Genomic DNA, 24,167 nt, shown 5'->3' with positions numbered 1-24,167 from the left:
GCAGTGCAGCGCTGCAGAGCTCGGATGTCTGCATCTTCACCTGGCCCGCACATTTTGTGCATTCCGGCTTGAACTATTCTTACGAGTACTTGGCGAAAAGGGTCACTAACCACGTCCTGCTCTCCCCCGACAGGCATCCAAAGTTGGCAACCCATCTCCCTCCCTCCCTACAGTGAAGCCAGACAAAGCAAGGTCTCTTCAGATTTCCTTTTTTTAGTAAAACATTCTTTTATTAAAAGAACAAGTGCTGTTTACGAACTGCCCTTCGTACAAATAACATCCGTTATACAAAGATACAAGACCCAGGCTATGCACAATTCCAGGCTTGGAGGTCGCAGGGGAACACTGCCTCTAGGGCTGAGGATATAAAGGTTTCAGAAAGAATGAAACATGAGCCCTGGGTTTGCAATCTGCGGCTTCCCTTCCTTGCTCCCCCAGGAAGGGACTGCTACATGGAAACAGGCTGGGATGGAAGAAAGGGAGCCAGAGTCCTTCAGTCCCAGAAAGCGAACACAGGAGAGAGGACAGCCCGCAGTCCCCAATTCTTCAGTAGGTCAAGACAAGGTGGTCTGCTGGGAACTAGACACACCTCTAATCCAGGAGGAAGTGGCTGGAAGGAACAGAGGGGCTCCCTGGTCCCACCTTCCTCCATCCTATTGGGCACCTCTCCCTAGGAACCCTGCCTGTTGGCCCACTGCATTCTTAGGTTTGATGGAGACTAGCAAGATGAGCCTGTGTCTTTGAAAACCTGTCAGCATTTCCAGGGTGGGAAAAGGAAATAGAAGTATTAGCCTCTCTCTGGGCTCCCCTCATTTGTCTAGGCCCTTCCTAGGAGTCTAGGGTGAGCACTCCCTGGGTCTCAACATAGGGAAGGGAAGGGGTCACCAGCCTCATGATCAGACTATCCAGGGCCAGCAGTAGACCCAGGAGCCTGAGGGGGAAACCCACAAGCTGGGATGAGGGAGAGGGGATGGGAGATACAATTTATTTCTTCTCTTAAAGGCAACCCTTAAAAGTGTCATTGTCTGTGGAGGATTCGTCAGCTCAGAGCTAAGACAGTCAGTGCTACATAGATACCTTCCCGCCACAGGCACAACCCTACTCAACCCTACTACACTCACACAACACACCCATCACATACACACACACACACACACACAACCAGCCAACCAGCCGCAGCTGAAAAGCTTGACAGTGGGGCAGTTATAACCACAAGGCCAGGTATGAAGGCTCCTCATTGCTGTCACCGAGGTCCTGTCTTAGAGCAGTCACCTGTAAAGCCAGCTCCAACGGCCCCTAAATACAGCCAGATCCCTTGTGCCATCCACCTGCCATGACGCTCCCACCCCGGTGGGCACAGGCTCAGCACGCGTCACTCACTCACTCATGTCTTCTCACTGAGGGTGGAGACATTAAGATCCACTCATGCATTCTCGACTCCACTTCCCCTCTGCAAACCACATCCTCCCCCTCCCAGACAGAGACGGCCCCGAATCTGTATCCTTTCCCTCCTCCTACCAAGCTCTTTATCAAAAAATGGATCAAAGCCAGACATAGTGGCACACGCCTTTAATCCCAGCACTCAGGAGGCAGAGGCCAGCCTGGTGTACATAGCAAGTTCCAGGGTGACCAAAGCTATGTAAGAGTAGACCTTGTCAAAAAAAATAAAAAATAAATTTAAAAAAAAAGTGAGGTTGTCAGAGCCATGTTACAGTATCCCGCTCCCTTTCAAGGACCCTCACAATTCTCCCTGTGATGCAGCACCCGGTGCCACAACTTTCCTCAAGTCTCAGAGTGTGGAGTAGCACCGCCGGCCCACCTCTATCCCAGCACCCGGGAGGCAGAGGCAGGCAGATCTGAGTTTGAGGGCAGCCTGGTCTACAGAGACAGTTCTAGGTCAGCTACACAGAGGGGCACCAAACCATATAGTCCAGAGCTCTCAGCAAGCCTCACCTGACTACCTGTTAGGGCAGCCCGGCCCGGAGTAGGAAAGAGCTCAGGGAGAATGGAGACCAGACCTCCAGAGCACTGAGAGCTCCAGCTTCACAGGCAACAGCCTTAGCAAACACGACACTCGGTACTTGGTTCTGACTGGGGAAAGGGTGTGCGTGGGCCTGGATAAAAAGTCCTCTCAGGACTCGAAGCATCGCTGGCTTGTAGACAAGGAGCCTACAAGAGCTGAAAAAATGAAGATGTCTCTCTAATATTAAGCAGTTAGAAAAGTGAGTATTTCTGAGGTCATCTCAACTGTCCCCCAAAACCCTTCCAAGTGCCAAAGAGTTTGCCTCTGAAGGGTCCCGGCCTGTCCTAACATCTTACAGTCTTATCAACAGGACTATTATTTCCCAGATTAGGGGGGGAAAAAAACAAACAGTTGAGCAGCACAGGCAAAAATATATCTGCACTACGTTTCTGTTCTTGCCAAAAATATACACATCTTCTCTTTATTTAAAAAAAAAAAACAACCAGAAAACAAAACAAAACAAACAAAAAAAAAAAAACAAAAACAAAAAAACCTGGAAAACCCCAACAACAAAATGCAAACATAAACACACCAAAATGCACACATGCAGAGAGACACACAGACATGAGCAAAGGGAACTGGAACTGACCCTCAGTCCCAGCCAGTGCAACCAAAAGGGACACAGGCTTCCGTAGCAGTGCTCCGTGTCCCACTCAACGTTTTTTTTCATTACTGCCCTGGGCAGAAAGTCTCTGCTGCCTATTACTACACCCTGGAGAATAGCTGGTGGGTGAAGGGGACAGCTATTAGCTTAAGTGGCTCTACTAGCTGGTGAAAGGATTCAAGAGGCAGGCTAGCTACTTTGGAGAGGGAGACTTTTGCAGAAAAAAAAAAAAAAACAGAAGTGGCACTTTACCCCTCCCCTATGCTCTAGTGCCAGGACCGATCAAACTAACAGTGGGGGAGGAGGCCCTGAGGGGGCCCTGAGATGGAGTGGGGTCCAGAGGAGGGAAGGTAGGACATTACCCTGATTCAGAGCCCCAGCCCCTAGGAATTCTCCAATACTGGAGTACTGGTCTGTTTTATTTTTTTGTTTGTTTTTTTTTCTTTTTTCTTTTTTTTTTTTATAAGTTAACCACTCATGCCCTGGAAAAGGACCAGAGTTAGTGAGGGGGTAGAGGGTACAAGAGCTAGGAGCTCCTGCTCCAGTACTGGCCGTTGCTCCCACTCTTGCCCTTGGCTGCCCCAGGTCCAGAGGAAGAATTGACAGACAGGTTAAACAGACTGACCATCTCTCTCACACACTCACACACTCACACACACTCACGATCTGTGGAGTCAGGCAGCTCCCTCTCCCCACCCTCGGCACTCCTTAAGCCAATAGTGCAAAAAGGGGCAGGACAGCAAAGGACTTCCCCGCCTGGCCCCATCATGGGGCCCCAAGAGGTGCTCTCCTGCCCTTCCTCAGCCCCACCACATCTGTAGGCTTTTCCAAGCTCAGCTTGAGACCCTCAGCTGGGAGGGATGATAAGAAACAGTCAAAGGGATACATCCCTTCTGCTGGGAAGAAACTGGAGGTCAGGTGGGACCAGCCCTTTTTCCATAAGGAATTTCCACACAGGGATGGGCCCAGGGGCCCACCCTTCACTTTCCCCATTCAAGTGCTGATTCGTTTATGTGGTAGGTCCAACCATCCCTCCACGTCTTATACCAGACCTACTTTGCTCTTTGGGGGCCCCTAGGCATCTGTGGAGGATGGAGGCTCTCCTAGGCAGGCTAGGAACCTGTCCTCCCCTGATCCTCTCTGAGCAGCCAGTGCAGTGAGGGGGTGGGCCTGGTGGAAGGGCTCCTCTCCGGTCGTCTCTCTCCTCAGCACCTGGAACTCCAGGCACAACTCCCTGGGGATCCACACAGGCTCTGGGCCCGGCTCTCCAGAGTCTGGACCCAGCTGCCCACTCCAGGCAAGGACCCTCGAGCCATGTAGGGGTCAGGAGGGGCAGGGTCGAGTTAGCCTTTTTCCTGGCTGGCTGAGGCTCCTTTGTCAGCGGTCTGGAAAGACAGGAGAAAAGGCTTTAGTGTTGGCAGCATCTTGCCCTAATACCCTGTTAGGAACAGCTTTCAAGGGTGGAAAAGGCTGATGTAGGAGCAGAAGATGCTGCTGCCTCGGGCGTAGTCTGTGAAGAGAGGAGGTGCCAAAAGCTGGATTCTTGGTCCAGGTGGGCCCTCCAAGGCCTTTTCTTCTGTCAGCCCATGCAGAAGGTCATCGTTCTCTAACTGTTGTGCACAGAAACGTCCTTCCTACTTACTCCTCCCATAAAAGGCTGTTCTCTTTTTTATTTTTTTTTTTTTTATTTTTTTATTTTCGGAGCTGGGGACTGAACCCAGGGCCTTGCATTTGCTAGGCAAGCGCTCTACCACTGAGCTAAATCCCCAACCCCCTGTTCTCTTTTTTAAAAAAGAATTTAAAACAAAAAATGTACTTCCTCGGGCTGGAGAGATGGTTCATTGGTTAAGAGCACCGACTGCTCTTCCAAAGGTCCTGAGTTCAAATCCCAGCAACCACATGGTGGCTCACAACCATCTGTAAAGAGATCCGATGCCCTCTTCTGGTGGGTCTGAAAACAGCTACAGTGTACTTATATATAATAAATGAATAAATCTTTTAAAAAAAATGTACTTCCTCAGTATATGTGTGTGTGCGTGTGCGTGTACATGCATGTGTGGATGGATGACAGAGGACAGTTTTCTGGACCAGTTCTCTCTCCACTACATGGGTCCCTGGGGTGAAACTGAGGTCACTGGGATTGGCAGCAAACACCCTTTTTTCTTTTCTTTCCTTTTTAACACACTAGGCTGTCACTAGGCTGAAGGGCTGTTTTCTAAGTAGCCCTTTATCTCCTCTCAGGTAACACCAATGAGGGCAGCGTCCTGCTGTCTACAGCAGGCTGCCTGGTTGACCTAGAGGTTGCTGCCTCCCACTGGAGACCTATTTGATGACGTTGCTATAACCATCCCCCTCTGCTTGTCCCATAGGAATATATAGGAGGTCCAGGTCCCGTACTCACCCCTCCTTTGGAGCCATTCCCACTGGCATCCGCCCCGGGCAGGCTGAGGAAGGGGTTGGTCTGAGCAGTGAGGACTGGAGGTCCGCCTGCCGCTGCCACTGCTGCGGCCGCAGCCGCTGCAGCCATGAGACTTGTATTGCTGCCCAGTGAAGGGGCCACCAGGGCTCCAGCAGGCAGCAGGGGTGGGGCTGATGCTGTGGGCAGCAGGCCAGGGGTGCCCGCGGACAGCAGTGGGGTGGAGCTTCCGGCCAGTAGGCTGGCCATGGGTAGCTGAGAGCCCCCAGCCATCTGCAGCCGCTGCAGCTCCCGTTTCTGCTGAATCTGCTGGATCATCTGGTAGACCACAGTCTGGTGCTCCTGCAAGGAGGACAGCCTGTTTATTGGCAGTGGGCTCTCGCTGTCCTTCCCCAGGGCTGCCTGCCTTGATAGACCAGGCTCACACTAGAACCGTAAGGCCCATGACAGGGAGACAGTCAAGGTTCTGTCTCTACCTTCGAACTCGGGCCATCTGGATAAATAAAATGCAGACACTTGAGGTAAACACCTGGGAGCTGTGCCCCCAGGCAAACGAAGACGGTGAGCATTTCCAACCTGCCCGGCCCTCACTCAGTCCCTAAGACAACCCACAGTGCACTCCAAATGGAAAAGCTGCTAGCTACACCGGGACAGCAATCTCCAAGTGCTTTCTTCTCCTTCCCCTCTATCCTTCTAAAAACTGGCCTGAAAGATTTTAGAAAACAGGTTACAGGGTGGGTGTGGTGGCACTCAAGAGGCAAAGGCAGAGGCAGGAGGCTCTCTCTGAGTTCAAGACCAAGCAGGGCTAGTAAGATACTGCCTCAAAGGGTTGGGGACTTAGCTCAGTGGTAGATAGGCAAGCGCAAGGCCCTGGGTTCGGTCCCCAGCTCCGGGGGGTGGGGGGGTGGGGGAATACTGCCTGCAGTTTTCTGTTTTGTTTTGTTTTCTTGGTTGCTGTAGGATTCTTACTCTGTAGTATTAGGTAGACTGAAATTCATTATGTAGCCCAGGCTGGCCTTGAACTCATAGCCCTCCTCCAGCCTTAGCTGCCAAGATGCTTGGATTACAGCATACAGCACTGTGTGCTTTGTTGGGGACACAGAAAAGGACCTGATGCTCCCTGTGCCACCCAGCTATCCCCTCATTTTAATAGGTGAAACCACTTCTCTCTGAAGAAGAGTGAGTGCTACATGTGACTACTCAGGTGTCAGCTGAGAGAAGTCCCCCTGTCAGACACCTTCCCTCGGGAGGCAGGGACTGCAAAGCTCAATTACTGGACCTACTGTCTAGACTCACTGGGATGTGACTCAGGGCCCTAGGGTCTCACAAGAGCCCTTGCCCAATGCCCAGGAGGCTCTGAGAACAGACTCTCGTCTTAACTGCCCACAAGCACCACGGGTTCAATCCCACCAGCCTGGAACCCTCCCCGGGACGCTTCGTTCTTATTGGTAAGCAAGTTGGGTAGAGCTGGGGTGGGAGGGCTGAGGGGGCACTCACTGGGGTCAGCTGTGGAGAGGCCAGAAGCTGCTGCAGCTGCTGTAGTTGCTGCTCTTGCTGCTGAAGGAGGTGTCTCTGCTGCTCTGTGAGGCTGAGGCAGGGATGACACATGAGGAGGTGCAGAGACACACAAGCACCCCCCACACCCAGGAGCTCCCAGACTCCCTTAGGCCCAGGCAGACAGACGGACAACCTGTCTAGAAGACTTACAGTAGGGACATGGATAAGAGCTTGTCCCCTGGACTGTATCTGGACACTCTAGGGGAGCCCCTTAAGTCAACAGACTGCCGGGGACTAAAAACCCTATGGGGCCAGGGGATGTTTTTCCTTTGGGGGAATAAGGGGTTTTGGGGGGATACCCCCCCACATCCAGCCTCCCACTCCCTTTCCTAGGGCTGAGCTTTCCCTCACCTGTTAAGACAACCTGGCAGTTGAAGCGTGGGGGCCCCGCCAGCCTGGCTCAAGCCCGCAGGGTTGGGAGCAGCAGCCCCATTCAACCCTCCCAGAAGCCCATTGAGGGGCAGGCTCCCGCTGCCTGCCAGCCCACCCAACAGCCCCTCTGCCATGGGCATGGCTCCCAGCCCCGCTGCTCCGGGCGCCCGGCCCAGCCCATTCTGTGGCTGGGGTGGGAGTGGGGCAGGAGCCCCAGGCAGGGCCAAGGGCAGAGTGGCAGGGCTCTGCTGGAGCAGGGGCAGCGGTGGGGGCGTGCTGTGGAAGGAGAGCGATGAGCTGCTGCGGCTCGGGCAGCCTGAGTGTGGGTCCTGGGGAGGGAGGGGGAAGGGTCAGGTCAGAGGGCAGAGGGCCAGTGTAACCCTTCTGGCCCCCAGCCCAGAATCCACCAGCATTCTCCCATAGCAACCCCCCCAAGCCCACAGACGCCCTGGGGAAAGCAAAGCCCAGGAGTAAAGGCTGGATCTGCAGTATTCAGATGATCTTCACTGACCAGTCCAGGAGGCCCAGCACCTCAGTTCCTTGGGCTTAATGACAAACAACGGCAAAGTCACCCGCATCTCAAGGGAACCAGGTCCAGGGCAAGGACCCCACCTGCGCCACCCTATTATTCCCACTTATGACTAAAGCCATTGGCGTTTACAATCTCTACAGTTAAGAGCAATGGAGCTCTCAATGAAGTGAGGCTCAGGTTCAAATCCCAGGCCCACAACTCAATAGCCCGGGCTCAACATCTCTGCCTCAGTTTATGTATTCGTCATCCATGGGTGACAGCAATGTCCGTCTCCACAAAGTCAGTGTGGAGAGTAAAGAAACTCATGTTTGAGTCCCAAGCTCGCAACGAGGGTTATTTTTATGGTTATGACTGCCCCAAGTCTCAGTAAGTGGCAGAGAAAAAAAAAAAAAAAAAAAAACAAGTGTTGCTCAATGCCAATAATAACCACAACATAACAATAGTGAGCGCCGTTCCAGCCGCCACCAATTACACAGGGATTAGTTTGTATGGGGCCCTGTAATAAACCCTTCATGACGCTTCTCAACGTTCCTTCCCCACAAGCACCCGCGCCTCACACTCCTTTAGCCCTTGACTGAGCTCTTCTCTCTCTCTCTCTCTCTCTCCTTTGCAACCCGGAAGCCCAGGTTCTCCTGGGCTCAGCCTATCTTCAGGACCCCGCTCTCTTTCACTGCTTGTCCAGTCAGCACCCTGTATCGAGAAGGTCCTCACTCATTTGCTTATTTAAAATAAGAAGATAACCAATTGTCCAGTCCATTTCCTCCTCACTGGCCAGCCTCCAACAGTTGCGGGTTAGTAACTAGACAGACCTAAAGGACCTCTCCCCACAGGGCCTACCTCAGAAGATGTGGACAGGGTGTTGTCCAGGCCAAGGCAGTTCTTCCCCGGAGGGCTCTTGCTGATGCTCAGGGAGTCACTGCTGCCAGCTAACGGAGGGAAAACAGGAGCTGCAATGGAGCCGGTTCGGGCTGCCAGGCAGGACTTCTTCACCCTGCCCTGGACTGGATCCCTCACCTTGAGGAAGCAGTCCATAGGGCCCCGGGACAGGGCCGTTGGCGGCAGGCAGGGCAGCAGGCAGGGCAGGGAAGGGCACAGAGAGCTGCACGTTAAGGATCTGCAGTCGCTCCTTCTTAGCGGTCAGGCTAAGGATCTGCTCCTGCAGCCGCTGGTTTTCCTTCTGCAGTGCATGCAGGGCCTTCAGCATCTCCACAACTTCAGAGAGAGGAGGAGCCCGGGGTTAGTGCATAAGGCATCCAAGAGGCAGGGCCAGTGTGAGGGACAGGGTCTGGAGGGAGAGGTGACCAAGAGGCTGCCCCTGGTAGCAGTAAGGTGGGTCTGGCGATCTCAGGAGGGCCCTGAGGCTCCACAGGGATGGAGGGAGGGAGTAGGTGCAACCTGGGGTTCAGTTAAGATCTATGCCAGGCCTTGAGAAACAAAGTGCCCAGAGCACCACTCAGGCATGGTTAAAGATGACTCCCGGGCGCCCGAAACCAGCAAGGCCAGTGAAGAGGCTTGAGGCCCTGGGGAAGAGGGAGGGGAGCGGGGCCTCCCACCCCTGGGCCCCTGCTCACTGTTGACACCAGCCTCTCCATCACCCTGCTTCTCCAGCAGCTGCTCCATGTTGGTTGTTCCGGGGGCTGTGGAGTCTAACTGGCCACCCCCACAGGGCGCTGATGTCTGGTCAAAGAGCGCAGGGAGGCTACTGATGGGAGACCTGGGTCCAGAGGAGAAAGGAGGTCAAGCCCCTCACCTAGCTCCAGAGGCTCACCTAGCACCCTGAGGTCAGCCCCACCCCAGACCCCGCCCCCACATCCCCAGACCCCGCCTCCACCAATCCAGTCCCCACACACACACCCCCTTCCTCCTCCAAGGTTCACCCTCCCTCACATGGAAGACAGACTCTCCTGGGGGGAGGTCCCATGACACCGGAAGCTGCAGTCTTCTAGGTCTGGCTCTTGGAGAAAGCAAGGATCAGGGAGAAAGAGGACTCAGAACCACCCCCCACCCCAGAAAGTGGGGGCTGCTCCCACAGACCTCCTCCTTCAATACCCCCCAATCCTAGGCGGGGAGGAGCTCCTGTTGGCAAGGAGCTGAGCACAGCGTCCCATCTCAGCAAAGCTCTCTTCCCCTCCCTTTCCACTGGGTTCCCGCTGCCTGCTTCCAGATCTTTCAGCTACAGAATCTGAGGTCAGGATAAACCTGGATAAACTGAACCTGGGTGCTGGCTGGGTGACCTTGTGTTGGTAACCAGCCTACCTCCGGTGATTTTTATGAGGATTAAAATAAGGCCACAAAAGTGAGCGCTTGGCTGGAGGGTTCAGCAAGCCCTTAATCATTGTATTACCATAATTAGCTTTGACTTTTTACATTCATAAACGCAGATGAGAAAACTGTTGGCCACAAAACCCTGGTTCTGGGCTACAGAGAACACATTGGTTTTGCCCAACTGGATCCTAAAACTGATTTGCTTTCTCTGAAACGCTTACCTGAACTGACAGCCTGCAGTTAAGGCCACACGCAGGCTCTCAGGCCCGGTGTCTGCTAGGCTCTCAGGGGCTGAGTAGATTCTAGGGAAATGGTAAGAGAACCTGCCTCCCACTCCCTTATCCTAAATACCTGGAGAGCAGAAGGCCCAGCTGCCAGACCTGTGACCCCCAACTACAACTGTACAGCAAGAGGTGGGGGGGCGGGTTTTACACTGGGCTGGGACCCCATTGGCTGAACTAGCGCTGTCATTCTCTAACCACTGCACTGAGGTCTCTCCTGTGACACAGAGTGTCACCACCTCGCCTGCCCCTGCACTGGTTTTCCAGGAAAGTGCCCCAAGACCTGCAGTATGAGGGGTAAATTCAGAGGAAGGAGACTCTCACTTTCTACAGCAGCAACCTTGAGAAGGGGAACAGGCGCAGGGGCTAGCATACCTGTGTGGCTGCTCTCCGCTTGGGTGAGGAGGGGGTTAACAGTGCCCATAGGGGTTCCAAAGATGTGGGATGCAGGGAGGCTGAAGGTTGAGCCAGCCAGAGAAAACACCTGTTGGGAGGAACAAACAGTGCTTGTACTCGGAGCTGGTACAGTTGATCACGGTCATTCTGTGTGGTAGGGAACAAGGAGCCGCTGGAGAAGACAGGAACACAGCGGGGGTTCTCCTCGCCCTGCCCAGGAGAAGAGCCAGGAACAGGGTCTCTCACCTGAGTGGTGGAGATGGAAGCAGAGGAGGATGGGAGGGTGCTGGTGAACGGGGACCGGCTGAGGCGGGGCAAGGCTGAGGTCCCTGTGGGCCCCAACAGGCTGGAAGAGAGTGGGGTGCTGCACACAGCCCGCAGCATCCCTCCACCATGAGAGATGGGGTCCTTATTACTGGTATAGATGCCTAAAGGCACAAAGGCACAGAGGAAAACTAGGGTCACTTTCTACCCCAGAACCCTCCAGTCAGCGGGTCAAGGCAGCCCCTCCTCAGGGAACAGAACATGCCCGGGGGTCTGCATATTCTACTACTCTGCCTCAGTCTGGTTAGCTCTTAGCTCTTTTTTTTCATTCATTTATTATATATAAGTACACTGTAGCTGTCTTCAGACACACCAGAAGAGGGCGTCAGATCCCATTACAGATGGTTGTGAGCCACCATGTGGTTGCTGGGAATTGAACTCAGGACCTCTGGAAGAGCAGTCAGTGTTCTTAACCGCTGAGCCATCTCTCCAGCCCCAGCTCTTAGCTCTTCTGATTCCTCTATCAGAACCCTGTAGGTTCTGCTGGTGTCCACCCCACCCTCTTCATGCAGGAGACACTTAAGGAAACATCTGAGAGATAACAGCCACCTCCCTTCTGCCTGTTGGTGGTCTGCCCAGAACTATGTCTAACACTTGTTTATGCCCCTACCCTCCCGCAGGACTGGTTGCAGACTGAGATGCTGTTTACCTACAGGGGACACTAACCTGCCCCCAGCAGGGGGGACTCCAGGCTCAAACTGGGCAAGCTTCCTGAAGGCCCAAAGGTACGGGGAGCCAGGCCACCCAGGCCGGAGCTGACCAGAGAACCCCCAGAGAAGGGTGAGGCCGCAGTGGCAGTAAAGCCAGCCAACTGAGCGGCAGGGAGGGAGGCGGTCGGGCCTGTAGCGCCCTCCTTGCCTCGGCTACCCTTGGGTCGGCCTGGCCCATGTCGGCTCCTCTTGCTGGCTTTGTGTTTCTTCTCCTTCAGAGTCGTCTCGGGGGCCTCCTCAGCAGGTCCAAGCGTGGCACTCAGTGCAGGCATCCGTTTATGGGAGCCTGCTGAGGTCCCGGACCCTGAAACATGGGGAGACTTATAGTCTCCAGGGGAGGGGGCTCGGGCCCGGCTGGAGCTGGAGGTGGTGGTGGTGAAGCGCATGATGGGCCCAAAGCCAGAGAAGACCACTTTCTGTTCGAAGAGGTCAGCCTTCGGGGGCTCAGGGATGGTGGGCGACGGAGGGGCTGGCGGAGTGGGAGCTGGAGGCTTGGAGTACTTGTCGTCCTCTGGCTGCTCCAGCTTGGGGAAGGCTGCAAAGTCAGGAGAGCTCTGCAGAGATGAACCTGCAGCAAAGGAAGGGTTTTACTGCTGGACCACCCCCCCTCCTTCCCCACCAGCATGAGACCCTAGGTAGGAAATGCAGCCTGGTGTCCCAGCCAGCTCTACCTGCTTTGTCCTAGGATGACAGTCTCTGCTGGAAACAAAACTGGAGAAAAGCAACTCCTAGCCTTGACCAAACTGAGCAGATTGTTGTTACTTTAGCACTGATGGGGGGTGGGGGCTGATTCTCATGCATTAGGACAGGCTGGCCTCAAACTCAGACACTTCTGCAGCTCCCAAATGCCGGGATTACCAGCCTCTGTACCTGGTTCTAATATTGGTGCTTTCAAATGGCCCTTTTGATACAAAAGTAGGGAACCCTACTGTGCAGTTAGAGGGATGGGCCCAGCAAGGAAAGGGAACTTTGCTTTAAGAGGGAAAGGAGTGGGGGGTTAGAGAGACAGTGCAAAAGTTAAAACAGCACTGGCTGCCCTTCCACAGGTCCTAAGATCAATTCCTAGCACTCGCATGGTGGCCCGAAACCATCTGTAATGGGTTCCAATACAACCAATCTAGAACAGGGTCTGGTGTGCACACAAAACACCCACATAAGATAAATAAAATCTTTAAGAGACTGGAGAATCCAGCTTGGGGGTGTTCCCTGCTGTATCACCCCACATCAGTTTGTAAGAACAAAGGAGTGATGTTCGGAAAACACCAGGCACAGCCCCTTGCCACAGCAGCACAGGTCAGGGGCTCCTGCTCTCGGCCTCCTCTAGGACACCCATACTCACCTGCAGGCTGAAAGGGGCCCCCAGAGGAGGAAGAAGAGGAGGAAGAGGAGGAGGAGGAGGAGGCGGAGGTAAAACTGCTCACACCTTTCCCACTGCCCAGTTTCTTGCCCTTATGACTCAGGCTATGGCTGGAAGACTTTCTCCCCTTTGAGTCCCTGCTGCTCTCAGAGGTCTCCTGAGTGCTGGCCTCATGGTGGGAGGAAGTCGTAGCTGAGACCTAAGACAGAAACAAGAGAGGCTCATCGTCAACTGCGCGGCCCAGCTCAGCCTCACTCAGGAGTGAGTGAAGTCTCACAACTGAGCTGGGAGTCCTTCCCACAGGACTTGGAGGCAAGGAACCCATGGGAAGCCACAGACCACGGAAATGGGGAGGTAGCTATGGAATTCTAAAGAATGCCCTAAACCCAAAGCCTGTAACTTCCCCCATGACCCAACAGAGTGAGCAGTCCGCCATCTGCACTGGCCTATTACTTGTCCAAAGCATCAGTACTGATGCTCTGGCCTAAAGGGTGGTGCTGGCCTTGAACCTTCAGTGGTCCACTCACAAGCCACCCGGCTCTAACCTCTAACCCATCTCTGCCCACTGCAAGCTCTTGCTGGATTCCTGGGCCTACATACGAACCCTCCACAGGGAAGCCTGTCTTTGCGCAGCCAGCGTCCATCTAGGAAGCCTCCCCTACACACACACCTAGGTGAATGACCCAATTTATTTTACTCTCAGGCCACTAGGAACCGTGCCTGCAGTCGCCATGCTGCCCTGGAGTGAGGATATTGTCCCGTGTCTGAGGTGGGAGAGCGGGATGTTGGCAAAGACGGGAGGAGCACAGCTGTGAGCCCAGAAGCCTCAGCTGCATCATCCTAAGAGCCTACTTCGTTCCTGGGAATCAGGTCCATGCCAGGGGCAAGGCTGGGGTTCAGTACACAAGGAGTCTGATGGTGGTGGCTGCTACTAGGCCTAGCAAAGACAGTTTTGTGTCCTAGGTAAGAACACAGCCTTTCAGGCCAGACTACACTGGTTCAGAACTTCATTTAGTGTTACGTTGTGCTTTTAGACAAATTATATAGCTTATCTGTGCCTCTGCTTCACTTAAGTGGAAGTGCTCAGCCACCTACCACACTGGGGTATTTTGAGGAATAAACTAAGGCCTCCCCCATGTGTCCCTAACCTTGGTTCTGAAGACGGTCCGGCCAAGAAACTGGGAGGATACCAGGTATTCAAATTGTGCTCAAGGAACAAACGAGGGGGAAGTCTGAGCCACCCCATTACTGCTGCCCCTCCCTGGGTGGAGCCCTGTCTCTGTCTTCCTTTGTTCTTTTCAGCAGCTGGAGTTCTGAAGGGAGCCAGATGTGGTTCAGAGCCATGGGAGAGAGGAGCTGGGGGAAGGGGAGCTTAAATGTTGGGATGGGTGTTTGGGGGGATAGACGAAGCTTGTGTTCAAGGGTTACCCAGTTAGTAGGGGACATTCCAAGTCTTTCTACCTGTCTTCAGGCTCAGGGAAAGGTCGGGCCAGCTTCCCAGGTGAGCTCCGGGAAGCAAAGCGGGAGGGGGAGTTACTGGGGCAGTTGCCACAGCAACATCACCCTGGAAACCTGATACCTGAGCCTCCAGCTAAGATGCCCAATGCCCTGCCAACCACGTGAGGGAGCGGAGGTGACTGTCAGTAACGGGACAGCAGGGAGTGCTTCCCCAGCCCCCAGGGGACTCATGCTAATCTGCTCAGGCTTGGTTATCACTCGCTGGCCTAGGATAGGGCCTGCCTGTGGTTCATTCAGATGCCTACCCATTACTAGAGCCCGGCCTGCAGAGAAAGATGGTGTGAGCAGGGGTTCCAGGGTGTGGCCAGAAGCCTGGTCCACCTCCACTCCCACCTGGCTTGAAATAGGATCTAGATTTTCACCTGGTAGTAGGGAGTTTGGTAAAAGTTCTTCACCAATCCTGCAGGGCGGGTCCCTCAGAAGCCTGAGGGGCCACACATTTGCTCTTAGAAGACCCCAAAGCTGATCCTCTGCCCAGACAAAGGTGCCCATATGGTAGCTAGCAAGCAGAAAGGTACTCCAGGCTTGCTGGGCAGAGTGGACCCTCTGTAAGCTCACCTGGGCGGTGGCAGCAGAGATTGCACTAACCATGCAACCATGCGCAGTGAGAAGATGCCCTAGCAGGCGTGTGCTCACATAACGTTACCTTCACACCTCAGGCTCCCTCACCCCCAGAGCAGCGCACCCTGCATCCTGAGTATAAACAGTGGTACCTTATCAGCAGTGGGAACCACAGGCGGGGCGAGGATGCTGGGGGGAGACTCAGGCCGCTTCTTGTGCTTCTGTTTAAGGCGTTCTTTGTCCTTTCGACTCTGGGGGAGGGAAACGTGACCAGATATTGATGCGGGGGTTGTTCAAAGGAGGTCAACCATGACATGTGGGTGTGAAAAACCAAACCCCTCTTAGGAGTGGGGCTCAGTGTGTCCTCTCTGGCTATAGAGGGATGGAAAACTCCAGCTGGACAGGAGTGGCTCAGACAAGATCCTCTGAGAGCCAGGAGCCCCTCCCCCATCCTCCCTCCTGCTAAAAATAGCCTGTCCCATTATCGTGCCAGTGACAGAGCACCACACACACACACACACACACACACACACACACACACGCAGGCACTCCCTCACAAGAGTGTCCCTCCTGGAACACACACTGAACACAAGTGGGCACTCCGTGGTATGGGGCACAAGGAGACAGACTGTAGATGTGTGTAAACATGTAGGGACAAACTGGAGGTTGGGGACACTGTAGTGTCATAAAGAAAACTGGAGAATACACCGACACAGAAGCCAGGCAGGTTAAGCTGTGCTTCCCAAGCTCCCTCTTCAACCTCAGTGGCCTCAGATGGCCAAGGCACCTGGTGGTAGTCTCTGACAAGAAGTGTGTGTGAGAGAGCGCCTTCACCTTCTTCTGGCCCTTCTCATGGTGGGTAGGGTGCTTCTCTTGCTGGGTGGACGGTGAGGCTGACCGGCTTCTCCTGCCGCTAAGGAAGCTATTGCTGCTGCCGCCTCCCCCTGTGCCACCTCCACCACCGCTGGTGCCGCTGCCGCTGCCTCCGCTGCCGCCTCCTCCTGCTCCCCCTCCTCCCCCGCTGGAGTGCCGGGATGTCTTCTGGGGGAAGAGACGGAGAGGAGTTGCCAATCCTGTCTTTCAGGAGCTTAGGGAGGGCTCCTGAAGGTCGCAGGGTCCTAGAAGCAGCTCCCCTGATGTTGCAGGTCACGCGTGTCTACCATGATTGCTCTGCTCAGCCTAGATGTCCTAGAGCTGCCCCAGTTGTCTTAACTAATGCAGACTCAACCACGGAGGCTCAGAAGAGGCACGGGCCAACCTCAGCCCCAACGCAGTGCAGTGGGGTTGGGGGTGGAGCTGGACCTCCACAGTGCTTTCCTAGTGGGCTAGACTACAGCCCACTTCATTCCAACCTCCTTCCCTTAGAAATAGGGTCTGTGAAGGACACGCGGGGAGGCCCTGCTCCCCACAAACACCATTCTCTCTCACCATCCCATCTTCCTCCCTCACCCCTGCTTTCCTTAGTATAGTGGCAGCGCAGCCAAAGACCTGCCGCCCTGGACTGGGGGCTGCTGGCAATGAGCATTAAACTGAACTCCTGGGACAATTCGCTCTCATCTCAGGATCACAGCTGCCCCCTAAGGTCACCGACTACCTCCCAACTGCCAAAGCCTAGGATTAACCTCGGGCCTCCTCAGGGCTCTGCTCCGACCTTATCAAGCTCTAGATCTTCTCTCCCTGGTCTCTCTCACATCTGGACAGCCATAGAGACAGCCTCACCCGGCACCCTCCATCCGCCTGCCTGGGGACTCCCACCCATCTGACTGTCTCCACTTGGTGCCACCTGCAAGTGCAAAGGGAACAACTGTCCTAAGTCACTACGAGGCTTGGCAACCAGGTAATTTATGAGCAAGCCAGGACACTGTGAAAAGGGGACTACGCCATTACATCAGGGCAACAAGCACAAACCAAGATGCTCTGGGGTCTACCTCTCCCTACCCCGTGACAAGTACAACCTGGACCCTAGCTCCATTCCCCTTCCACCTCTTTGACCTCTCACACCCCTCAGCCAGGTCCACCTACAGTGACTCCAGCATCAGCTTGTCCCTCTGTCACCCACCCCCATCCTCACAGCTGTCTCTCGACCCAGCTCCATGGTTGCTTGCCAGGGTAATCTGCCTCTAACACAAATCTGATCATGTTACTCGGGCTTAGGAGCTCTCCAAGCTGTGGCCCCGAGTACAGAGGTCCTGCCTGCACCCCGCCTCTGCAGATCAGCCCAGTACCAGGAATCTCCGAGTCTGCTCAGCCATGAGACCCTTGGACTGAATGAAGCTCCCATCCCCCACCTCAAACTCATTCCATGCCTGGTCCCAAGCAGCCTCCCTTGCTGCCACCAACACAGGTGCCTTTTCACCTTCCTGAAGGGCTTTCTGATCAAACTGTTTGCCCTGAATCCTACTCAGCCTGTTATGAAACAAGCTGTCTAACCTTGGAGAACCTTAATTTACCTATCTGTGAAATGGGACCCACGCAGCATGCTTGCGACTGAGGGAGAACCACACAAGTCATGAATGTGGCGACGAAACTGTCCCAGTAAGAGCTACTACCTTGCTTGTCTTGTCTTTCTTGCTCTCTGAAGCTTAAAGATACCTAGACTGACAGACATAGCGGGTGGGTGGGAGGGGAGTAATCTCGTAGCCTGGATTGCTTGGTTCAGTTCTAATCTGCTGCACCCCGCAGGCTGCAGCTCATTCCCTGTCACAGAAAGAGCTCCCGGATGGTGGGGACTGAGGGATGGTCTTTCCACCTCTCCCAGCAGCAAGCAGGCACAGGTAAGACCCAGAGCCCACATGCCCCACTGGCAGGCGGGACTCACCATCTTGCTGAAGTGGTATTTGCAGTAGCCGCAGTACTTGACGTTGTCCACCTCCAGCACTTCCTCCTCACACAGCAGGCCTGCCATCTGGGCACTGAGGAGAGGGAGGTCAGAAGGGTGTAGCACAAAGCACAGCAGCCCCCGCCTCCTTCCTCCTAGACCCAAGATCTGAGCATGGCACTGCTACCGTCTCTCAGGAGACAGTGGTTAGGATGCTCCCACTCAGCTGCCTCCTCAGACCCCAGAGCAGTTGGGCCCAGGGATCTCACTCACCAGGTGACATGGAAAGCTTGTCGGCATCCATGACGGTTACAGGTCATGCAGGCTCCTGACGCGGCCTTGCTTTCCCGGCCCTGTTCCTCACAGATGTAACAGGTCTGCGGGGCACAGCACAATTGACCCCTCCTCCAGGGAACCCCACCTTTCCTGCTGAGGGATCCTTTGGCCTGTCCCCCACCACCCATCAGTTATATCCGATAGGATTTTCTGCAGGAACAGAAGGGTTTGCTAACCTGAACAGTCTAAGCCAGCAACCACTAGTTGTGGGACCATCAAGCACTTGAAATGCAACTGATGGGCCTGAGGAAATGAATTCTAAGCTAATCTTACTTGTGTGTTTGGCCGTATGTATGTATGTATGTATGTATGTATGTATGTATGTATGTATGTATGTATCTATCTATCTATCTACCTACCTACCTACCTACTACCTACCTACACATACAACACTGTGTGTCTGGTGCCCTTAGAGGCCAGAAGGGGGTACCAGGTTGATTCCCTGGTATTGGAAGTAAACATGGTTTCGAGCTGTCACGCGGGTGCCAGGTACTGAACCTGGATTCTCCCCAAGAGCAGCAAGTGCTCTTAACCACCAAGCCATCTCCCTCTCCAGCCCGAGTATTCAATTTAATTTCCACATCTCCAGGTAATCAGCCACTGCCTTAGACAGCGCAATCCTTGGTGGGGTTTTCAAAGCCCCAGTGTGCCCGCTGCCCCACTTGCTGCAATGTGCATGTGCTGTGTGTCTTTTTCACAGAAACTGGGACGAGCCAGCCACGCTCCAAGTTGATTCTGTCTCATGCCCCAGGTCTCAACCTAAACGTCTCCTTCCATAACCACCTAACACCCAACCATGCCTCATTGGGAGTCCTTTATCTCAAAGCCTGTTGACGCTTCTGTCTTGATTAACAACAAGTACTGGGCTGTACCGTGCCTGTCATATATTAGAAACTTAATAAAATGCGATCTATGAGCACCCCCTGGCTGTGCGACTTTGAGGGAGCTTACAGAGTTACAGTACACAAGGCATACGGCTGTCTATGCACACAAGGTAGTTCAGTGGTAAGCGTCCACCCACCTCCTGAGTTCCCCAAGAGTACTAGAGAGCGAAATGATGGTACCCCAGGAGGAGTGAGGGCCGCTAACCTTGTTGAAGCGATCGTGAGGCACGTACTGCAGAACAATGGGCTCCATGGTGAGCACGTTGGCGAACTGCACCTCCGGGATGTACAGGGCGCACACCACATGGGCCCAGCCTGGGGCGGGGCGGTGTGGGGACCGGCCTCAGCAGGACGGCAAGCACAAGACCCCACTCCTCCCAACACCAAGCCGTAGACTGTCCCCTGCGTCCACAACCTTCCTGTACCAACCAGAGCAGGGAAAGCCAGTCTCCACCCCACGCCTGCTGGGGGAGGGGGCGCTGGCTGACCTCAGGTGTTCAGGGTTCCCCTCACCTCCATTGTCAGTCCTCTTCAATGCCCCATCTTTGTGTGGGCACAGCTCACACCTCTGCCAATGCAAGGAGCACAGGGGGTTGGGGGAATCTGCTGAGCTGGACCCTCCCTGAACTCACCCAAAAGGATCTGGGTAGGGGCTGAGGAAGCAGAGCCAAGTGGCTTGGCCATGAGCTCATGACTACTGATGGTCACTACTGTGGCCCCTCAACTTCCATAGCCTTGAAAACCTTTCATAATAAAAAGTTATAAAACAGCACACACATAACTCCCCACCCCAAAATCAAAGCCCCCAAGCCGGAGGTGAGGTGGGGAAGAGATGAGTGCTGAGCCCAGGGAGAGATGGGGCAGGTGATAGGCAGCAGGAAACAGGAAATCCTGAGTGACAACGCTTAGTCCTGCCCCCCCCCCCCCCCCCCCCGCCTCAGGGAACCCTATCAACCTGCGGGAGATGCTCAGGTGTGGGGGGGGGGGGAGGAAAAGGAGAGCGCAGAGGCTGAACTCACCACCCTGGCTGCGCGCTCCTGAGATTCACATTTCCTGCAGAACCAGGGTCCTGTTGGCACCTGGACGATGCCATAGCAAGCTAAGGGTAGGGGAAGGAGAGTCACTGAGCAAAGCTGTCAGCCACTGGTTTTTTTTTCCCAGGGTAACCGGAGGCGGGGCAGAGACCCGGCGGACTAAAACCAGTCCAGTAGGTGGGGCTGCTCCCCAGACCCGGGATCACTCTACGAAACAGGACCACGAGAAATGTCCAACAGCATAGAGCCAGCCTTCAATCACACAACCAAGCTTTTCAAACAGGGGCAAAAAGTCTGACAGAGTCCTTGACCTTAAACTTACAAAGATCCTCCATTCTCACCCCACCTAACCCCCTTTTATCTGGACCTGTTTCCCGGCCTCTGCCCTGACCAGTCTCCTAGGCACCAGAACAAGAAATAGTCTTGATTGTAACACGTTTTGTTGTTATGGGGGTGGGGGGGTGCTTCTTAAAGGGCCAGTAAGGGATGAGGCAAGGAAGTCGGGGGTTCAAGGACCTCATCTTCTGCCTGTCACTGATACAAGTCAAAAGTCAAAACTGAGGGCAGGTGCGGTGCAGGTACCCAGAGGAGAGTGGCGGGAAAGGCCCGCAGCCACAGCATTAAGGGTTGTCTCAGGAAGGGGGGGGGGGTGGTAGTTGCCTGTGCCAGACAGGCGGAGAAGATGCCAGCCTGCGCCCTCGGCAAGATTCCTTAAGGAGTTAACTCCCGAACCATGTGCGGCAGGGGGAAACTCCAAACCTCCCTCTCCTCCATTCCGGCCCCCTGTACAACCGCTCTCCCAGCCTCAGCTCTTCCCCGGAGGATTTCAGGAGTCCCTACTCCCGTGGGACCCTTCTCCTCCCTTCCCAATTCCGCTCCTCCCAGTATCCGGAAGCGAAGGGGGATGACCCCCCCTTGACCTCTTCCTCCCGGAGCGGGAACCAAAATAAACGGGGCGGGAGGGGCGGGGGGGATACCTCGCAGGTAAACATTCCCGGGACAGCCCTGACACCGGCGGTGCGGGGCTCAGGGAGTTCACTCCTTGCTCCCTGGACTCTCCCCAAAACTCCTTCAACTTGGGGTGGGGGGCGCGGGACTGAACAATAGGCAAGAAAACAATGCCTGACCCGGTCCTGGAGGACCAGGCTGGGGGGGTGAAGCCCACGCCGCCTTTCGCTTCAGGTGGGTGGGGGAGGGGCACGCGCCCCAGGAGGGCTCCGGAGGGCGCGGCCGAGGGCACCCTGTGCGCGCGCCGCCCCGGGGTCCCACAGCCCCCCTCCGGCCGTACCCCCCCTTACCTTGGTGGACGGCCACGCTGCACGCGTGCCCATCGCAGTAGACCAGCGGGTTTTCGGCCCAGCCCCTCTCGTCCGAACATACGCAGCAGCCTCCTACCATCTCCTTCATACTCCCATGAGCTCCCTCCGGGGCTGGGGCTGGGGGCCGGCCGGTGGGGGTCGGGGGTCAGGGGGGGAGGGAGGGAGCGGGGGCCGCGCGCCTCCTCGCCCCCTCCTCCGCCGCCGTCGCCGCTTCTTTTCTTTGCCTCCTCCTTCCTCCTCCTCGGCGTCCTCCTCCTCCTCCTCGCTCGCTCTGTCTGGCCGCCCCCCCCGCCGTGCTCTCGCCCTCATGCCCCGACGGGCCCCCCCCCCAACAATGAGACTCGCGCGCTGCGCTCCCCTTCCGCGCCGCTCGTCGGCTACCAGGGCCGCCCGGCCGCGGTGCAACCAGGGCCCGGCGGGGGAGGCGCCGAGTGGCACATCGCGGGCGCCCGCCCGCCCCGCGCCGCCCGCTCACGCGCCGCCCCCCCGGCCCCCCTGCCCGGCCGCGGCAGCCATGGCCGCGCGCCTCCGCTCGCTCGCTCGCTCCCGGCCCGCCCGCCGCCGGGTAAAGTCTTAGGTTCAGGGAACAAAGCCTGGCTTGGTAGGGAGCTTTTCGCTCGTGCGCTCAGTGCAGCTTTTCCCGTCTTTTCTTTTCCCTTTTATGACTCTAGGGTAGTTCCCGAGTCCTCCCCTCCGCCGGCTCTCGGTGTCACACTTTGGGTCTTCGATCTCCCACCCCCCCCTTCTCTGGATGTTCTTCAACCCTAGGGAAATCTATGGGAGACTTAAAAAAAAAGGGGGGGTCTAAAAAGAACTGGAGCGATGTAAACCATTTACCCGTGTTTGTTCTTGGAAGGGGAAAGATGTCTTTAGATGGCAGCTCATGGGTGCTGTCCCTGGAGGCCACTCTGGAGGGTAGACAACGCCACGTGTAAACTTTTACTTACTATACAGATCTTTTTGTTAGTTTGAGACAGGATCGCCAGTAGCTCTGCTTGGCCTCGAACTCACCAAGTAGTGATGACCTTGAACTCCTAATTCGGCCTCTGCCACCGAAGTGCTAGAGTAAAGGCGTGCACCACCACGCCCCGCACAAATATTTGTTGAATGCTAGTGTGGGCTGATCGCCAGAGTAGAGGTATTCCTGCCCTCCGGGAGCTTGCCTTTGAAATCTTGACTGTCAAGGTCTCAAGACACCTTAGGGTTACACAGAGTGAAGTACCCCACCTTCATCCAAGATCTCTGATCTCTCAAGGACGCAACTCCACCTCTAGCCTCAAGGCGTGCCTCGCGCTTTAACTCGAGTTTTAAGAGATCGCTGCCTTGGAGGCGCTTGCAAACAGAAATCACGCCTGACTTCTGGGCATGCACAGAAACACAATAGCACACAAAAACGCAGAACGAAGGATTAAAGTCCCCGAAATTGGGTCTGGGGTTTGATGGAGAGCGACCCAGGACTGGTATAAGCCCGAAGTCGAGATCTGATTCCCCTTTTTGCTTCACAAGGAGAAAGACGGTGCCCCACAGGGACCAAAGGTCAAATACCCCTTCAGCGGGAGGTTGGGTGGCAGAGGGGAGAAGGCAGCCCTGGGGGCTTCATCCACACATCAAAGACCTCTAGGCCGGGAACGCTTCCTGGGGGGGAGGGGCAGAGGGATCGGAGAGGAGAAGGCGGGCTAGGGGAATTGAGGGTGGAGGGGGCCGTTCCCCCCCCCCCTTCAGCGCACTGCCCCCCTGGCCGACTCTTCCGCCGGGCCCGCCTCCTTTTCACTAGCACCTGTTCAACCGGAACATCAAGGGGCCAGAGCCTCCGGGTTTCTTTAGTACCTTTCATCCCGGAAGGGGGGAGATGAGTCCCCGCCCAGGAGGAGGGGGGAGCAAGGCGGGGGAGAACTTGTCCTTGACCTGGTCGGTGGCGTCAGGGATTTACTCCCTTAATCCTGGCGAGGCGGGAGTTTGGGGAGGTCTGTGAAGCTGAGTTGAAGGCTGTGTCTAGAAAAGTGGACTTGGCGATAGGCTGTCTTTGACTTCTGAATCAGGACAGGTCGAAGGCCGGGATCTCGACTATGACGCATTCTACTCAGATTGTTAAGTTTGCTCATATGAGAAGTTAATACTCAGAAGAGACACCTTACTTGGAGTTTCTAAAGAATTACTTCTACCACCAAGAGTAAAACTACAAGAAAGCCGCAGAAATGTCTGTCCTAACTCACTCTGCGCCAGTTTCAAAATGTTGGGAGTATTTCCATCTGAAACCCTTATTGTCAAAGTGGTCAGTTTTGGGTTTCGATGGGCGAGGGTCACAATTCCTTGGCCCCTGTTGCCAAGAATTGATGACTTGGGAATAGAAAGCCTGTCTTGAGTCAAGCCCGTGTCCAACATGTACCCAAAGCTTTTGAGGCAGACGGTGGATGCGTGTTTAGTTACCTAGGAATGCTATTTGGTTTAATTCTCCCCATGACCATTTAAAGTGGGTGGAAACGTCCTCCATTTTACGGATGGAGTGATTGAGATTGCCATGGGTTAGATGACTTGCACAAAGGCACACATAGCTTGAAAGCTACAGAGCCAAGATTTAAAGTCTTGCTTTCTACTAAGCCTCTGCTATGGTGTCTCCAGCCTGTGAGGAGCTGAGCTGCCTGCCTGCCTCCAGGCATTCTATTGCAAGGGCTCCCCCCTCTAATACCGGGGAACCCTCTGGAGGCCAGGCTGGATTCACATGGGGTATCGGAGGCTGAGCTGTCACAATCATTTGCCAGCTTCCAATCTTTTCTTGAGCATCCACTAGGTGCATATCCACAGAAAACAAGCAGGAGCAGGTCTCGACCAACAAGTGGTTCAAGTTTATAGTGCTCTCCGT

General features: G+C 55.1%; 1 protein-coding gene and 1 long non-coding RNA gene across 10 annotated transcripts; one reads left to right on the top strand and one right to left on the bottom strand.

The window, feature by feature from the left end:
* Nucleotides 1-201: 201 nt before the first annotated feature.
* Nucleotides 202-23,153, bottom strand: Mllt6 (MLLT6, PHD finger containing). Of its 5 annotated transcripts, XM_087572197.1 has the most exons (22): nt 22,319-23,153; nt 22,145-22,215; nt 21,287-21,424; nt 19,974-20,053; nt 19,468-19,522; nt 19,160-19,269; nt 18,008-18,111; nt 17,735-17,828; nt 15,751-15,957; nt 15,069-15,167; nt 12,904-13,036; nt 11,437-12,048; nt 10,693-10,874; nt 10,426-10,534; nt 9,392-9,458; nt 9,076-9,218; nt 8,519-8,716; nt 8,342-8,430; nt 6,952-7,301; nt 6,541-6,631; nt 5,029-5,385; nt 209-4,012 (listed from the first exon to the last, which is right to left on the bottom strand). In XM_087572197.1, the coding sequence occupies exons 3-22, from the start codon at nt 21,393-21,395 to the stop codon at nt 3,971-3,973; spliced, it is 3,231 nt and encodes a 1,076-aa protein (XP_087428323.1). In that variant the 5' UTR covers nt 21,396-21,424; nt 22,145-22,215; nt 22,319-23,153; the 3' UTR covers nt 209-3,970.
* LOC120095289 (uncharacterized) lies at nt 14,425-18,989 on the top strand. 5 transcript variants are annotated; one of them, XR_015632058.1, is made up of 5 exons: nt 14,425-14,470; nt 16,381-16,753; nt 17,071-17,451; nt 17,599-17,690; nt 18,771-18,989. It is a non-coding gene; the product is annotated as an uncharacterized LOC120095289 (long non-coding RNA). The 5 variants fall into 5 exon arrangements; XR_015632059.1 differs by having other exon boundaries at nt 14,442-14,470; nt 17,129-17,451; XR_015632061.1 differs by lacking the exon at nt 14,425-14,470 and having other exon boundaries at nt 16,062-16,753; nt 17,071-17,260.
* Nucleotides 23,154-24,167: the final 1,014 nt, after the last annotated feature.

The sequence above is a fragment of the Rattus norvegicus genome, chromosome 10, assembly GCF_021556685.1.
Source record: "Rattus norvegicus strain SHRSP/BbbUtx chromosome 10, alternate assembly SHRSP_T2T, whole genome shotgun sequence".
Taxonomy (NCBI): domain Eukaryota; kingdom Metazoa; phylum Chordata; class Mammalia; order Rodentia; family Muridae; genus Rattus; species Rattus norvegicus.
Note: the sequence above shows the minus strand (reverse complement) of the source record. Positions and strands in the feature narration are given on the sequence as shown.

What these genes read in the sequence shown, in the direction of transcription:
- Mllt6 (XM_087572195.1), bottom strand. Translation starts at nt 21,395, where the DNA reads ATGAAGGAGATGGTAGGAGGCTGCTGCGTATGTTCGGACGAGAGGGGC. An exon ending in CAGCGTGGCCGTCCACCAAG is followed by an intron (nt 20,054 to 21,286) that starts GTAAGGGGGGGT and finishes CCCTACCCTTAG; the next exon opens with CTTGCTATGGCATCGTCCAG. An exon ending in CTTCCATCTCCACCACTCAG is followed by an intron (nt 10,535 to 10,692) that starts GTGAGAGACCCT and finishes TCCTCCCAACAG; the next exon opens with GTGTTTTCTCTGGCTGGCTC.